Consider the following 17,046-nt stretch of genomic DNA (forward strand, 5'->3'; position numbering starts at 1 on the left):
GGTGGCTGCCGCCCCGCCCCCGTCCACGCTCTCGGCGGATCGGCTGCTCTGGCCTTGCCCGCAGGCAGGCGCGGGTAGCCGCGTGTCGAGGCGTCGTGCTCACCGGCGGCCTGAGAGTACCGTGTGGCCGAGGTGGGACCGGCCGCGGGGCACCGGGGGAGGAGGAGGAGGAGGAGGAGGGGACGGCCGGGGATCGGTCCCACGGCGTCAGGGCTGCGGACGAACCCCCCCTCGCGGTGCTGCCCAGGGAGCCTGGGCCGTTGTGCAGGTGCTGGGGCCTGGCACGAAGGGGCCGCCAGCGCGCTGTGAGGAGCCGGCAGCCCGCTGTGAGGGGCTGCGGCGGCATCGCCCGGCGGCTCTTTGATCCGGGCCATGGTAAAGGCCGTCTGCGTGAACGGGCTCAAAAGGCCCGCCGAGGGCGCGGGGGGACGGCAGGCGGCTCGGAAGAAGAGGAAGGCGGCCGGCGGCGGCCGGGAGCCGGGCCCTGAGGTGAGGAGCGGAGCGGAGCGCGGCCGGCGCTGTGAGGGGAGCGCTGCGGGCCCGCGGCGGCTCTCCCGCGCGGAGCCCTTTGTAGGTTATCGCATCACGCGTCGGGATGCTGGAAACTCCGCAAAAACGTGTTTTACTGGCGGTCTGCTCGTTTCGCTAGCCGGAGGGTTAGCTAAAGATAATACCTACAGATAATGGCTTAGTCTCTGCTCCCAGAAACGTGGAAATTGACTCATTTGGAGTGTTATGCGTTTACATTTGGGGAATTTTAAACTCTTAACGTAAATGCGCTCTCCAGTATCGTTTTTTCCTAAAGAAAATCGATCTTGAACGGAGCACGTGTGTGCTGAGCGCGTTCACGCCTGCAGGGTGCCCGTCAGCCGCGGGTCTGAGCCTCACGGCAGGGCCCGGCTCGCCCCGTTACGCCCCGCTCCCCGCACGGGGCGAGGGCTAAGCGTGCTCTTGTCGGGGTTATTTGTACCTGATCACAGACTGACGTTCCTGTGCTTGGCAGGTAGCCTTGGCTTGGTGAAACGAAACTTCTGCTGTTTGGTTGGGATTTTCTTTTTTTTCTTTTTTTTTTTTTTTTTTTTTGCAGATGTCTAATTAGGCTGTCTTGAAAACAATGGTGTCATTACTTATACGTCTAATTTAGCATGAGAGATGAGGGACTAGCAATTGCGCCACCCTGTGTTATTATTACTAGATGATTCTTAACCACTTGGACCTCAAAGGTTGTCACCTCTGTTTAGCTTTCTTACCTAATGACAAATGGGTGTAGAAGTGCACCCACTCAGTCCCTTGTCAGGCTCTGTCAAAATTAATGAGCACAAGGCTTGTTAGCGTGGTGGGGAAAACGCAACTTCTGGTAGCTGTTTCATCAAATCATAGAATAGTTTGGGTTGGAAGGGACCTTTAAAGGTCATCTAGTCCAACTCCCCAGTAATAAGCAGGGACATCCTGTTTATCCTTTGGGATTTGATATTCTGTAGTGTTCTGTGGTCTTTTTTCTTTGCCCCTGTATGCTGTGATGTCTTTTCATCACATAAAAAGAGTATCTTGAAAATTTTTACAGATCAAAGGAGCCCCAACAGACCATATGGTCAGTGGTGGTCCCCAAAATCATGCGTTTACTTGCTAATTAGCTTTTAGGAGAATTTGTACATTTAGGCTTAAAGAACTATTGTGTTGAACCATGTGGTACAGTCTCCATCTCATCTCTTCCTGCAGTTTCCTTGGATGAAACACTTTTTTTCCTGTGGGGGTCAGCAAACCCATCTGCCAAAACAGATCACATAATGTAAATGAAGTAAATGGGTTACAGCAAAACCTTACATGAAGTGGCAAATATAAATGCCCAAAGCTCTACAGCACCAAGTGCGTGAATTATTTGAGAGAGCAGAACACCGTGTTTGCAAATCAAATAACTTTGTCTCCTTACTACATACATCTACTTACATTAATCTTTATTAAATAAATCGTTGAAGTTTTGTACCTGGGTTACTGAAATATTGATAGTAAATGTAATATTAAACTGTGATCTGAAAGGAAACTTTTGCCTGCAATAACTGGAAGAGTTATTTTAAATGTAGTTGATTGTATCCAAATAGTATATAGTTTCCTCTTACTGTATAATTCACTTAATTTTCCATGATCTTGTGTGATTACATAAAACCTGTCTTTACTAATGTTTCCCTTTTTACAGGAAAAGTCATCTTGCTTGTCAGCAGCTTTATTTGGCGAGGACTGTGAGATCAGCCGTGACCAGCTGTATGAGTTGTTAAAGTTTGCAGCTTTGGGAAAATGCCACAGTGCAGCACAGCCCAGGTAAAATACATTCATATTCGGGAATCAGCCCTGTCTGGTGTCTTCACGGCTTGTGAAAACTTACTTAAAGGCATATTGTCCATGTTGGTTGTGGAACTGCGTTCAACGCAGTTACCATAATGACAGCCTGTATTATGTAGATACAGTTGTTGTTAGACTTGGCCAGAGACCAGAATTCCTCTCCTGACAAAGATTCCACCATTTCATAGTTTTGTTTCATGCAGTTATCAAAAACTAAACAATTTTGTGGAACAGAAGAAGCTTCACACACTGAGAAACAAAATACCGTGTTAAAAATAGTAACGCAACACAAAAAATATTAACAGGCTTCACGTCAGATGTAATTGAAGCAGAGTTTCAGAGAAACAGTTGCCTTTTTCAGGGCAACTTCTCAGCAATGGAAGGGAAGGCCTCGGACAGCCAAAATATGGTGAAATGTAATGAATCTTGCAATAGAACTCAAGGCAAAATGATGCCACTGTAGATTTTTAGTAGTGGATAGAAAATAATTTTGATGCATTAATTCCCTAGACTGCATCATTACAGCTGAAGTTACTTGTGTATCCACATTCTGATGCATATAAATGAGGTATAAATGTCTTGAAATGGTACTGCAGCAGAATTTTACTATAACACATTCTTTCTCTGTCTCCCATATTATGTTGCTTCCAGGAATATGTGGCTGTTTGAGATAAGCTATAAAGCCTCTTCTCATTGAAGTCATTTGGCACTTTGCCATTCACTGACTTAAAAAGCTGGGCTGGTTCCAAGTTTGTTTTTAAGAGTGCTTGATAGTTGTTTTGCTTTGATTTTTGATTTTTTGATTATTTTTTTTAAACTGCAGCTGGTGCCGTATTTATCGCCAAAGCCACCTGGCTGGGGTTGTCGTTATTGTTCTACCTGAAATGAGCCAACTCCATTTCTACCAATTCTATTTGCAGTTCAGACACCTCAGAAAAGTGTTCCGGCATGTAAGTCCCCTAACTGTATTGCTGTCTTCTAAAGTTCTTCCAGTCCTGAAACCATGTCCTAAGGATTAATCGCTGCAGTGAAATTATTGCCTTTTCTAATAGGAAGTGGACAACTTTGACTCACAAAGCAAGCTAATGAGAGGATCTATTTGTAGCCTTTGTCAGCTCAGAACAAAGGCTAAGGCTTTGATATTAGAAACAGGTTTTCAAGACACGTCTTTGAAGCCTTACAGGTGAAACATGTATTGATGTTTCAGTCCTCTGACTATTACGCTTCCCGCATCTTCCGGATGTCAGTGAGATTAAAAATATCTCAATTAATTTGGAATTTACTCTGAGTGAGTGAGGAGACTCTCAATAGTTATGCTATTCCCACTGGTTGAAAAATCTCACTTTTATTATTTGCACTTTATGTCGAGTTTCTCCCATTTCACAAAAAGATTATTAGAAGAATTATTTTATTTTTCTGAGTTACAAGCAATATTTTTGAAGGAAGAAAGAAGCACTTCAATTCAGACTCCTAGAGAATTCTCCCTGAACTGCAGCAAATGCAAATTACAACTTAACTGGGAAGTCTTTAGTTTCTATCAAAGAAAGTCTTAAGATTTGCCTTCTTGATTGTACCGGGCAAGGCAAATCTGTCCCATTGTACAAAGAATCCTATATTATCTGTCATTAAAACAGGTTTGGTTTGTGTTGGGGTTTTATTCTTCCTTGGGAAAACACCAGACGTATTTCCATTACTTTGTTATCCATCCTTCTCTAAATTTGGCTGGTTTAGGAATCAAGAACATCTAATTTGCTTGATATTTCTGCTTCTGCTTCAAAGCCTGTAACACATTTCTTTATTTCAGAGGTTCACATTAACACCTTCTGCCAACTTCCTAGCCAGCCTGTACGGAGAAGGAGCAAACCCGAAACCTCAAAACACTGCACAAGGTATCTTGCTTGGTTCTGCATCATTTCTTTCAACCACAGTGATTCACTTTCAACAGTAATTTATGACTTTGCATCCTGTGCAATGCCGGCATGGTGCTATGATGAACTTGTTTACAAAGGAAAACATACAATGGCTTAAAGCATGAGACTAGTTATCCTAACTAGTTCAATAACTCTCTGTTGGTCACAAGTAAATGCAAAAAGCAGAGATAAAGTTTTAAACATGTTTAATCCAAAATTCTGATTTGTTACCCATTTTTTGATTATTCTAAGATGTATCTAATAAAAGATATGGAAACATAAATTAGATTTGAGATGAGTTGTTACTCATTTCTTTGGGTATGTTGACAACAGATTTCCTATTTTTATACTCTCTATAAAAGTGATTGTAATCCAACAGGCTTGTACAAAACCTGCAGGAGACTGCAACTTCACTGAAATTGTTAGAATTGTAACAAAGAACCTTGAATTCAAGTCCTAAATGGGAGAATGAATAGCTGTTACATTCAGTGTATTGACAAAGCCCTCTAGCATCGTGACTGTAAACCTACTGCACAGTCACAGATCTGAGATGTCAGCTGTATTTTCTTTTAAGTGTAATCTGCAGAGAATCACCAACAGGATAGCTGAACTTCATACAGCTGTGGATTCTGGTGTCAGTTCAGTGGTTGCTTCCTTGTGAGCCACACTTTTCTCCTGATAACACTTACAGGAAACAATTCCAAAGAGAAGGTAGAAAAGAAAAGAGAACTTCTTTTACAGCTTACATGAAGTAACAGATGATTATGTTGTCAGGCTTATGAGGCAAGTTTGTTCTCTCTATTTCTGAAAGGAAAGCGAGACTCACTTGCTTCTGAATCAGCCAGCGGTGTCAGTAGCTGAACTGGGAGTAAGATTCAAGTATCCTGAATATTAAGCATATTATATATATAGTATATACACTATATACATTATATATATTGTTGTGTATATATAATTATGTATATATAATTTATATGGTGTGTGTATATATACATACAATAAATGAGATATAAACTGGAGATATAGATACAAACTGGCAATAGACAGATATGTCTGTCTGTCTGTCCAGTTTATTGTTCTAGGTAGTGTTTTCCTTTGAAATGGTGTAGCCTCTTAGCTTACATACTACTGCAGAAAACTGACTGCAAGTAGGGAGTGCTATCTGAGCTTGACAAATGCTTCTTTATTTTACAGGTTTGACTTCCACTAGTTCTAAAAGCTCAGACTTGAAATGTGATCCCATCTTTCAGAAATATGGAGGAAAAAAACGTGGTCTTACAAGCTATATTCTGACTTCAGAAGAGCTGAACAAATATGACTATCCCATAAAAGGTCAGTTTTTGAAGACATTTATTTGGTTGTTTTGGTTTTGGTTTGTTTTTTTTTAAAAAAATTTTCACAGTTAGCGATATGGTTGGTCACATAAGATATATGATGAGTTTTAGAGGAAAGAGGTCTGTCTGTTATTCATGGATATCTTTTCATTCTAGGCTCCACTAGATGGAAAGGCTATGTATGTACAGGGTGTGATAAGCAGAGGACGGACAGCAGCCCCCTCTTTGGTCTGGATTGTGAAATGGTAAAAATGAATGTGTGGCCTTATAAAATATAGTTGAGCAACCAGACTCCTACCAGCTATCCCAAAGTGAGCCAAGCACCCTGTGTATTTGCTAAACCACTTATGATAGATATTAATATCTGCTGCCAGTCCCTTCACTGATGGTACCAGTGTTAAATGAAGGACTGAGGAAGTGCTTCTGGCGACAAGACAGAAATGTTACCGTGAGCAGTGCAGCAGAGAGCTCAGTTCTGTGCTGGCTGTCAGAGCAGCAGCTGGATCTGGCAGGCCCATCAGCGGTGCTGCAGTACCCCCTGAGACTGCTGTGGAATTCCTCCTCCCGGCCCTCCCCAAGGGTTGGGAAAGATACTTCTGCATCACACATCTTTCCTTTAGCCATCACAGTTCTCGTAGCATGCTGTGGTGAAGATTCCTCATTTAGTGGAGTTTTGACCTTACAGAGATGCCTATTTGGCATCAGCATTGAGTAACTAATGATACACCCTGGGCTCTGCTTTTAAATTGTGCATCCTCTCTGGTGAAGATGTTCTCAGTGACAGCTCTGCAGTGCAGCGCACAGACCGATTTTGTGAAATCAGCACTTCTTTACAATGGTTTTGTTTGTGTTGTGCTTACCTCTGTGTTTGCTGTGCTTATGCTGGGCATTTAACAATTAAAATGAAGCATGCTACAGTATAAAACAACTAGCTATGAGTGGTAGATCTCCAAGTTGAGTAACTCCTTAGTAGTGATGCTGGCTGCAGCCAAATCAGATGTTAGCTAAGGTTTTTGAGTGGCAGCATCATGCTGATTCAACATCTGCCTCTGCTTCTTCCTGACAGTGCCTGACTGCAAAAGGGAATGAAGTCACTTATGTCTCTTTGGTGGATGCACGGGGTCAGTGCCTCTTGAATGAACTCGTCAAACCTCAGAGCGAAGTAGTGAACTACCGTACCAGGTGACTTGCACATAAGTTTCTTACTCCTCGTCTTTAAGAGCTGCGACCCTTTCAAACCAAGCCTGTTACACAGGACCTTTCAGAAGGCTGTGGTTTGCACAGATGCTACTGTGTTTCTCTCGGTGTTCGGAATACAGTTCTTGCTATGTGATTAGAATAACCAACGTTATATATATACTTTCTGCTACCTAGTGGCCGTGTGGCAACCAGGCAGAAGCATTACCATTCTGCAGCGTTCTAGGAAAAGTTCTGTTACAAATTAACGATACACAGCCTAAGTACTGCTGGCTATAAAATAAGATGGAGGGTAAGAGTACCAGATTGCAGTCTGTGTCTCTGCTCCATAGCTAAGTTTGCTCATCTGTAAAAAATGAACAGAGCAGCTCATCAGCTTGTACACACCTCTAGGGCTGGGCTCAGTATTATAACAAGAGCAGGCAAAACTCAAGCCTTGTTTTCTCCAAAACTTTGCCCGACTTTGTCCAGGAGGTGACATGCCAATCCCCTCAGGTTACTTGGAAGCATCTCCTTCCACGATCAGTCTTGCAGTATTTCCTTACCTGTGCTATCTGATGCTAAGAACTGCCTCACTTAAGAATAAGTTATACTTGAGAAAGATAAAATTTTGAAACAGAGGTGGTAGCACTGATAGCAGTTTATTATACCTGCAGTATATCCTCTTATGTGGAACAGAAAGCAGTAAATAGCATTCTGTCATGAGTTCATATTTTACATGCTCTGCTTGTAATACTCGCCAGTAGGCGCTGTTGCTAGTGTGTTGCTTTTACCTCATCCAACTTTTGTTTTGAAGCTTCTCAGGAATCACAGAGGAAATGCTTCTTCCAGTGAAAACCAGCCTGTCAGATATCCAAACCAGACTAAAAAAAATACTTCCCCGTGATGCAGTATTGGTGGGTCATTCTCTAAATAATGATCTTCAGGCTTTGGAAGTGAGTATGCTTTTAAGAGTATTTTTCCCAACCCTGTGATACTGATTTCAGACCTGAAAACTCTAAACAATTGCTCTTTTTATTGCTGAACACTTGTTAATTGCTTTTTATTATGAGTAGCCTTATGTCTGTAAGGATTTAAAAGAGAAAGACTCTCCTTACATCTATAAAACTTGCAAGGGGTTGTTCAGAACCCAAAAGCAAGGGAGGAGTCTGTCCACACATAGATACAGGTGCAACAGCAGCTTTACCTCTGCTTCAGCCAGATGCTTCTGATTGATAGCTGTCACGGGAAGAACTGAAGTCCTTCCTATATTTAATTTAACCAGCCTAAAATACTTGAATCATAATTCATCTTTCTAACCCAATCTAGATCTTCCCAATAGAGTGTTAGAAAGGAGAGCTGTGTTTGTTTCATTGTTCCCATCTGCTCTCTTGTTGTGGCCCAGTTATCTACCAGTGAGAAACTGGCAACTGAAATGAAAAGGCAGAGGCGCAGATAACAATGGAGCTACTGCCCAATTCTGTATCACTGCTGTTCTTAAATTAAACTGGTGATGTTTTCTCCCCTCCAGATGATCCACCCCAGTGTTATCGATACTTCATTGCTTTTTGCCAGAACAGGAAATCGAAGATTTAAGCTAAAATTTCTAGCCAGAGCTGTTTTAGGGTAAGATTATTACCATATTGTTGTGGTAAATATTAGAAACTGACGGTGGGGCACAGGGTCTTGCTCTTCCACTAGTAGCACCAGAATTATTTTTTTTTCACTAAAATTCAAAAGAAAGGAGGAGGCTGTGCAAATAGACATGGTAAAGAAGAATTTACTGCTGGTTTGAAACATCAGGCAGCGTGATGGCTTGTCGTTGAGCAAGCAGGGATGCTGTGACCCAAGCAGGTTTGGGTCCTCGCAACACTAGCTTTTCTGCAGGTCTGTAGCCGTATCAGTGTACTGAATTGTAGAGCAACAAAGACACTCTGGCTCATGCTAATGAGATCTGTTTTAGTTAGCAAGGGAGAAAGGTTAATGTATGAAAGTGTGCTTTACTGACTTAAATGATATTCCTCGGTGTACTACCTACCACTGGGTAGTGTGTCTTAGCAATATAGTTCTCACCGTTCACATGGTGACTGTTAATACTCTGCAGCGCCAGACTTCACTGAGTTGGAGGCTGCCTCACTGTCTATGTGCAAATTGTGAGTTGGGTCATTGGTCGAGGAAGAAGTAAAATTAAAAATAGTCACGCATGAGAGTACCAAGTATTAGCACTGCTTCTGTCAAACCTGGTAAACAGTGTTTTGCTCAACATTGCGAAAACATGTCTTGTGGTAACTTTTGGGAATATTTCACAAGAATGCTGCAGCACAGAACCAAAATCCTTTTTGGAGAGAGGAAAGCTATTTTGCCCAGAAAGGACCCATTTTAGAAAAGACAGGATGTTGGTCAGTGTGGAAAAACAGATAACCTGCCTGTACGCCTAATTTTGATGCCCTAGGAAGGAGATTCAATGTGAAGAAATGGTTGGGCATGATCCTGCAGAAGATGCTAGAACTGCTTTGGAATTGGCTCAATTCTTTATTGAGCAAGGACCAGCAAAGGTAGCTATATCTAATTAAGATTTCTGTCCTTAATCGCAGAGCATACAAGTTGTTGTGCTTATGAAGGAAAAAAAACATCCCTGCCCATCCTCTTGTTGGTTTAAAAGAGAAAATGGAGTTGTGATAGAGGCCTCAATTTTGACAGCTTGTTACTTTCAGCATATATCCAGGTATCTTAATAACGCGAGCATTACCAGTGTTTCGGTACTTAAATGCTGACATGAATCAGCATATCTTGAAGAGGGGCACTGGGTAAAGAAGGACTGAGACACTTCCAGCCTACAGGAATGCCTGTCATTTTTCTAGATGAAAGAAGTGAGAGACCTTGTATGTTGTGGTAGTGATTCAGCTGGTTTTATGAATCTCTTGCTTGTGTTGTTGATTTCTGAGAGAAGTTCTTTGGAGATGATTGCTGCTTGATGCTGTGAGCGCTGCATGCTTGACAATGACAACAGAAAATAATAAGGCAAGAAATTAATGCCTGTGTTTCTTCACTACTGTGGAGTGTGCCTAGGTGACTCATAGAGAAAGCATGTGCTTTTTGGTTAGCTACAATTATGTGAGATCAAAGCCAACTACTAATCTTCTTCCTTCCCCAAGGTAGCAGAACTAAACTTGGAGATGCTTCTGAAAGCTGAAAACCTGGCTGAGGTCTCAAAGAAAAAAGATGCGTTACAGCCACAAGGATGTAGGGTCCAGCAACAGTTGAATGAGCCTCCACATTTATCCAAACCATGGTAATAAGATTCTCAAATTTGCATGGTTTTCCTTCAGTTTAATAATAAAATCAAAGTGGTACGTTATGTTTTTCATAAGGCATCAGGATCTTCAGAGAGAATCAAATAATTGTAGCATAGTATTGAAAATTTTCAGAAGTTGCATCTTAAATTTCACAAAGCGTTTTCTAGGCTGCTTTTGATGTTGAGGTCAAGAATGTTCTTTCACATTTCTTTAATGAACTGTATAATTTTGCTCTGACAAACACTTGAAAGCTTTTAATTCACCATATTGATAAATACTGTGATTCACAGCTTTCTTCTCTCTGCTAGTTTTTTAGAATGCTTGCAGGTGACTGGCCAAAAACCCCTCCTTTTGGGCAGACAGGAACTAGACTCTTCTGGCCTGTGTCAGAGTAACCTGAGCACTTCAAACAAACAGGTGAATGGACTTAGAGTGGGTTTGTCTAACCAAGCATCAAAGTAGTTCAGAGTTCTTGTTCTGGGGGTGGGTAGCTGAGTCCTGTTTTAAAAAAGCTGCCTGACAATACTGTTAGTAATAGTGTTAATACCAGGTTAGCTAAATCCACTTTAACATTTCGGAAATAAGCTTTGATCCTCTACATCCTCTTATGACTCACTAAAGAAGAATTTCTGCCTGAGGACTTCCTTGGACAATAATGAAAATTAAAGTTGGGAATTAAGTTCAATAGCTTTGTTTCTGATCCTTTGCAGTACAATTGTTTTGTACGTCTTAGGGCTCTTACACTCTTTTCCCTCCAGATTCTTCAGAAAGCCTTAGAAGATGTTCCCCTGTCCACATTCAGTATCATTCAGTTCAGTTTGGGTCCAGAAAATATTTCCTCTCGCCTTCTTGCTGAACTTTGTGAAAAGGTACTATTTTTTTGAGAATAGTCTTCATTGCTGAGCTTGGAAAGAGACGTTAGTTATCTGGAGGCACCAAGTTCCTTTGCTTTGTGACGTTCCTTCTCTGATCTGTGTTCCTACAGGTGGGAAGCAAGCTGACGGACATGCTCACAATTTACGCTGGTCCGTTTGAAGAAAACTTTCGCCTGAAGTCTGTGAAAAAAAAGTTTGGGAAGTGTGGACCAATCCAGTGTCTTACAGTGGTAACTGAAACGTACCAGGTGAGGCGCACTCAAAGCACTAAGCTTGCTGACAGACATGGAAGGCCCGAATAATCTCTTGGAAAGATATAGATTAGAACCACTGAAATTCCAGTTACTCGGTGTGGGTTTTTTTCCTGGTGGTTTAGTCATGAACTGCAACAATTCGGGGTATCTAAAAGCTGCTACACACAATGACAAGAATAAACACAGCTCACGTGGCTTAACTGTGCTGTTCAAGCGAGAGGACTTTGAGCACTGGAGAAGCTGAGATGCTTTTTGTCCCTTTTGAGAGAACTGATATGCTAAGGCCTTTAATGACAAAAAGGTTGTTACTCATTGATGAGGTAACTGAAGGGTGTTTTTAACTGCTACGGTATATAGAGTGTTACGTATATTACCCCCAAACGTTTTTATATTTTATTTTTAAAAGAAAACATAACTTTATTGACAGCTGACTTTTAAAAAGGGGAGGGCTAATGTGTGTTATTGATAAGCCTGAAGTATCTTATCGTTCTGTTTCAAGCCCTATGTCTGTATCCAATACGAAGTGCTGGAAGCTGCCCAGCTTGCTGTGGAAAGCCTAAATGGAGCTGAGGTAGCAGGATCCTGCATTAAGGTAAACAATGCAAACAGCAAAAGCCCGAGTGCTGCTGAGCGTAGGAACAGCAGCCACTATGTCTCTTTTAACATCTGCTCAAGCGTAGCGTCTGGGCAAATGCTGGCTGGTTGGGCTGTTACCATCTCCCTGTCCCTGGACAATTTAGAGCCACTGGCTGAAAAGAAATAGTTATAGCCCTCTTTTTTTTCCATTGTGCCTGTTGGCAGAAGGCGTTAGAAAGCATTCTGACTTCCAACTGCAGCTTTAAAAGGAAGAGCCAAGTAACAGGGTGTTAAAACGCCATATACAAAGTATGGGGTTCTTAGTTTTATAGTGCTTCTGCATTACAGACATGATCTCTCTTCCTTTTTCATGACTAATTAAGTTAGCCTTCATTAGTTGTATTTTTTTCAAGGGAGGGAAAATAGCTTGTCAACTTCTAGTAATGGGAGAAAATAATTTAAAATAGAGGCTCAGAACACAGAGCTGTGCTGACGTGCCGTGTTTGTTCCTGCTGAATCCACCCCAGGTCCAGAGGCCGGTCACTGCAGCAATGCTGGACTGTGATGTTTTGATAAAGGAATTAGAACTGGATGTAGAAAACGAAGGTGTGATTTATGTGGCGGGTCTAAAGCAGTCAGTAACAGAGAAGGACTTGCAAGAAGAATTTGGCCAGTTGAAAGACCTGGAAATGCTGTTCCTGCCAAAGGATCTCCAGAGTGCAAAGCACAGGAACTGCTGTTTCCTCAGTAAGTAGCTTCACGTACGCCTGCTTATTTCCTTCACATAAGCTCATTCAGCAGCCTTTGGGACTTTGCACAGACACAGCAAGAGCTACTGAAACTCACGTATGCTCTAAGTGATGGTATTTAAAATACTTCAGTGAAAGCATACATTGTTTGGAGGCGTAGTTTACAGCTAAATATTTAAAAGCAAAAAAACTTGCTTAAATAAGAAAAAAGATTATCTTCACTTAGAAAAGTTCCAGGATAGTTCATTAGCTCCAGTACCTCAGCGTGAGGGCTGGCTACTGTGCAGCTTCACACAGACAAGTAATCACCTCTACAAAGGTGAGGAGAACAACTGGATGAGTGCTGTTGCAGTTCACTGGCATTTCTATAGTCTGATGTTTACCTTTAGCAAGCTTGCAGCAGTGGTTTCAGTTTCTCGTCTCCCTCCTGCTCCACACCTTTAGCTCTGCCCTACAGATGCCAAGGAACAGGGCAGCAACATCCCTGCCAAAGCACGGTCTCCTTTTTGTGTTTCAGAATTCCAGAAATCGCAGAGTGCTGTGGATGCCCTTGAAGTTATAAATGGCTGGACCTTGAAGGGCAGCAAACTAAGAAGTAGGCATGCTCTTGCTTCAGGTCACCTCTGGAGATGGATTTGGCAAATGAATCACAGCAATGGGAAGCAAAGAGGAAACATCTTTTATAAGAAAATGCAGCAACTGCCTGACTCTGTGAGTGTAAGACTATGCTGATGTTTGTTGCAGTTAGTGAAGAGGTTACTGCCCTGGGAACCAGGAGTGATGACTTTGTGACTTAGGCGCAGAGCTGCTTGTAACCGAAGGGTCTCCTTGTGCTGGAGCAGAGAGGCTGCCGAGGATCAGTTCCCACAAGGCAGTTTGGAGAGGTGTTATCACGTGAGCCAATGTGATGGTTGCAGGGTACTGTATAACCTTAAAACCAGCGCAGCTGGCAGGGCAGTGAGTGATGCTCCACAGGAACTGAAGCCTACCACCCTCTGTCGGAGGGCATGTACAGGTGTAGCAAGTTGTTTGGGAGTCGGAGAGGTGACTGTTGTGTGGGCGTGCAGGAAAGAATAGCTCTAGTTGCAGCTCTCGTTTTTCCTGGAGGAAGCTGCAGTGCCATTTGAGTAGGGCGTGTGGTTCTTGCTGCTGCTGGAGCCCCTGCGCTGCCAACTGCCCGCCAGTAACAGAAGCACTGCTGGCCTCACCTGTTCGATCCCTGACACTGCCCGAGGGTCAGTCTCACCACATGAGCGTGAGGTGTGATTGCTACAGCTCTGCAGATGAGTTGGGGATTCTAATGCTTATATTCTGTTATGCAGGAGCAGGATCTAAAGAAAAAGGTGAAGAAGTTAGACAACCATATCCAAAAGCTTTATAGAAGTCTGCAGAATAACACCTTGTGCGTTGTCCTCTTTCCTGGAGTGAACAGGTAACTTGCCACCTATTTTGCAAAGACCCAAGGAAACTACATAGCCAAATATTTTTATCTTAATCTATTAAAAAATAAAACGCTGCACAAGGAAGTGAAAGCCTGAGAGAAGACCTGAAGAAGCTGTTGTACTTACTCAGTCTGACTTTCATGTTAGGCCAATAAAACCTGAACAGTAAGTTCTGCCCATAAGCCATGCCTGATCCAGAAGAAGCACAAGTGCTGAAACCACTTATGTAGCTGATGGTCCAGATTAGCAAGGCTGAAGCACACAGTCTTGATTAATTATACAGGTCTTCTCAGTTCATCTGTCTTCCTCTGGGTGAAAGTTTCAGCCTTATTGACAGCAAGGTAAGGTTTATGAGCTCATGAGAGAATCAAGCAGAGTTTCCACAGCAGCCAGTTTTGTTAAGTGGCTTTGGTGTGGTTTTTGTTTGGTTGGGTTTTTTTTAAAACCACCTAACGCTGCAGCCAAGGCACCGTCTACCAGCTGTTGTCTTGTGGTACCCTGAGGTACGTGCTTCAGTCTTAGCTGATCAAGGAGGTGGTTCATGCCCTCATTCTTATGTGAGGGACACAACTGGGGAAAAAGAACACTTTCACCAAGTCCGTAAGCTTTCATAGGAAGGGGCAAGTCTGAGAGTTGCGTTGGGCTTCAGCCCTACTATCAGGGATGCTTCCAGAGGAGTGGGCTTCCCGCATTTCCGACCCTGCAGCCTGAAGTGCCACAGTCATTCACGGCTCAGTTATTAACCAGAAAGGTTAAATCTTTCCCAGGAAAGGCCCTAGGTACTGAGTGCATACTTAGTTCAGCATTCCTCTTTCTGGTCTCTCACTGTGTCACTGGTCAGACAGTCAAATAAAGGTCACATCTACCCTCGCTTTTCTTCAGTTTCCCTTCGACAGCAGGGGTACCATTCCTTGCGGGGACAGAAGACGTGCCCTGAAATAGAAGCAGGGAGACAGAGCTGCTCAGCCTGGCTGCCCAGCTTCTCCTCTCCTACTTGAAAGGCTTCCTGAGAAGGCTCATGATGCTGTATTATGCGCTGCACCAAACAGTGGCCCTAGAAGGAAGACGCATCCCAAGCCAGGAGTATATTTAGGCATAATGCCTAAATGACAAACCATTTCAGCAAGGTTGCATGCCGAGGGCTGCTCTTGTATGATTTGCTCTAATTGTTCAGTTTTTAATAACTGGTTTTTAAAAAAATATTTTTTTAATAGTTTGATCATTAAGCCGTTTTCCCCCTACACCAAGAAATAATAGCACACAAAATGAGACAGCAGCAATTCCTACCTTATTAGAGAAGTGCTGGTTTCATGTTGCTGTGTATAAATGGTCTCTCGCACAAGGTCGGTATCAAATACTGCCTCAGTTTAACTCGGCCATGGAGGAGGCCTGGACGGAGGGCTGACCTCTGCGGGCAGTTTAGTGGTGCACGTGGGCCTTTCATCACCTGCTGCTGCCTTCTGGGCTACAGCTGAGTCAGTTTTTACATTTCTCAGCAATCATTTGCCTCGTCTCTACAGCACTGTCACCTCAGCCGCTTTGCACACCAGCCTGTCCGCCTGACGGGGAAGGTTTGAGGCCAGGGTGGCTGTGGAGTTAGAGTCCACACTCTGTGTCTTTTGTAGCAGATTTGCTGGTCTCAGCTGGTCCAAATTCGCTTTTCAAGGGCCATCTCAAACCAGCTTCATGTGGCACAAGGTTGCCTGTTGTGTGGCATCACAGAGGGGTATGAAACCCACCAACAGACCAGGTGGAGTCGGGAGTTCACATCCACAAAGAGCCTGTAGATGCCCACAGAGCCTGGGCTCGTGTTCCTCTCGGGCTGTGGGGTGGCTTGGAAAGGAGCTCCATCCCAGGCTTGGAAGAGGTTTCTTGCCAAGTGAGGTTCCTGTATTACTGATCATCCAGAGGAGGCATCTTGATTAAAAAGAATGCCAAAAAAATGATGGGTGGGGGAAAAAAAAATAATAAAAAAATGCAGGTTTTTTTCCAATTTGCTGACCCTGAGGGCTGCAGGGGTCTCACTACTAGACCAGCAAGTCTGTGTGCATCAAGGGCACCCTGACCAGAAATAACACTCCTCTTGTTTGTGTTGCAGCACGTATGGATCACAATCTGGCCTTGGTCTGATGGGAATAAAAGGTGACAGAGGGAGGAGTGCTTGTTAACTGCCAAGTTTTTAAGCAAAGTCTTTTGTTAAGATATTTTTAATTACTTTAAATATTGATGTCTTTGTAAAGATCTCTTGCCATAAGAACAATAGGCTTTCACTCTGTATCTTTTACAAAGCCTAAAAATAAAAGCTATTCAAAACATCTTAAAGCACAAAACCTTTTCCATTAACCCTTCTTGTTGTGGCAGTTTTCCTCGGCAGTGGGTGAACTGGGCAAGTGCTGAGGCAGAGCCAGGCGCAAACCGGGGTGGGGCGGGGGGTGTTGGTGCGACAGCCCGTCGGTATTGACCCGCAAGATGTACCTCAGCCACTCGGTGACTGCCGGCGACTGACGTACCAGCCGGGCTGTCTTCACTGAAACCTGTCGGGCCCTCAAACCAGCAAGCCAAGTTAATGTAGAACCTGCAGCAGCTGCTCAGTGGTTAACGGCCTTCTCAGGAATTGTGTGGATTTCTGGAAATGTGCTGTGCCAGCTCTGCAGCGGAGTCGCTGCCTCCTTTCCGGGAAAGCACCGTACTTAGTCCATGGAAAGGAGGAATTGGTGATTCATACTTCTTGGACAATCTTCACTTTCTCCTCCCTCCCTGACCGCCCCCCACACCCCTCACACACAAAAAAAAGGAGGAAAAAAGAGAAGTCCCAGTGCGGCTGTGGGAGGGGCAAGGGCCATTTTAAGGCAAGGACATGTCTGTGCGAACGTCACACATCACTGACAGCAGGGCGCTGGAGGCGCAGAGCTGCAGTAAGGCTCTGCTCTACCAGCAGCGGGTGCAACCCGACAGCTTCAGACCTGTGCTTTGCAGCCATTGCCATCTAAAATAAAGGCTGCTTGACCACCTCCTGTAAAAAAAAAAAAATAAATAAAAGGAAATGCTTGTTAAGGTTTGAATGTGAGATGGAGGATTTCTTTATATGAATTAGAAT

The 17,046-nt window shown here is 43.4% G+C and overlaps 1 protein-coding gene across 2 annotated transcripts; it reads left to right on the top strand.

Moving 5' to 3' along the window:
- Positions 1-96: 96 nt before the first annotated feature.
- Positions 97-16,977, top strand: REXO5 (RNA exonuclease 5). 2 transcript variants are annotated; one of them, XM_063344687.1, is made up of 19 exons: positions 97-489; positions 2,195-2,316; positions 3,161-3,287; positions 4,142-4,226; positions 5,442-5,579; positions 5,738-5,826; positions 6,648-6,763; positions 7,575-7,713; positions 8,289-8,383; positions 9,210-9,312; positions 9,913-10,049; positions 10,344-10,470; positions 10,812-10,922; positions 11,039-11,176; positions 11,682-11,774; positions 12,286-12,505; positions 13,025-13,218; positions 13,830-13,939; positions 16,048-16,977. In XM_063344687.1, exons 1-19 carry the CDS (start codon positions 373-375, stop codon positions 16,115-16,117), a joined length of 2,331 nt encoding a protein of 776 aa, XP_063200757.1. In that variant the 5' UTR covers positions 97-372; the 3' UTR covers positions 16,118-16,977. The 2 variants fall into 2 exon arrangements, with proteins under 2 accessions (XP_063200757.1, XP_063200758.1); XM_063344688.1 differs by having other exon boundaries at positions 10,362-10,470; positions 16,048-16,975.
- Positions 16,978-17,046: the final 69 nt, after the last annotated feature.

The sequence above is a fragment of the Chroicocephalus ridibundus genome, chromosome 8, assembly GCF_963924245.1.
Source record: "Chroicocephalus ridibundus chromosome 8, bChrRid1.1, whole genome shotgun sequence".
In the NCBI taxonomy this organism is placed as follows: Eukaryota; Metazoa; Chordata; class Aves; order Charadriiformes; family Laridae; genus Chroicocephalus; species Chroicocephalus ridibundus.

What these genes read in the sequence shown, in the direction of transcription:
- REXO5 (XM_063344687.1), top strand. Translation starts at nt 373, where the DNA reads ATGGTAAAGGCCGTCTGCGTGAACGGGCTCAAAAGGCCCGCCGAGGGC. An exon ending in TTGCTGAACTTTGTGAAAAG is followed by an intron (nt 10,923 to 11,038) that starts GTACTATTTTTT and finishes GTGTTCCTACAG; the next exon opens with GTGGGAAGCAAGCTGACGGA. An exon ending in TAGCAGGATCCTGCATTAAG is followed by an intron (nt 11,775 to 12,285) that starts GTAAACAATGCA and finishes AATCCACCCCAG; the next exon opens with GTCCAGAGGCCGGTCACTGC.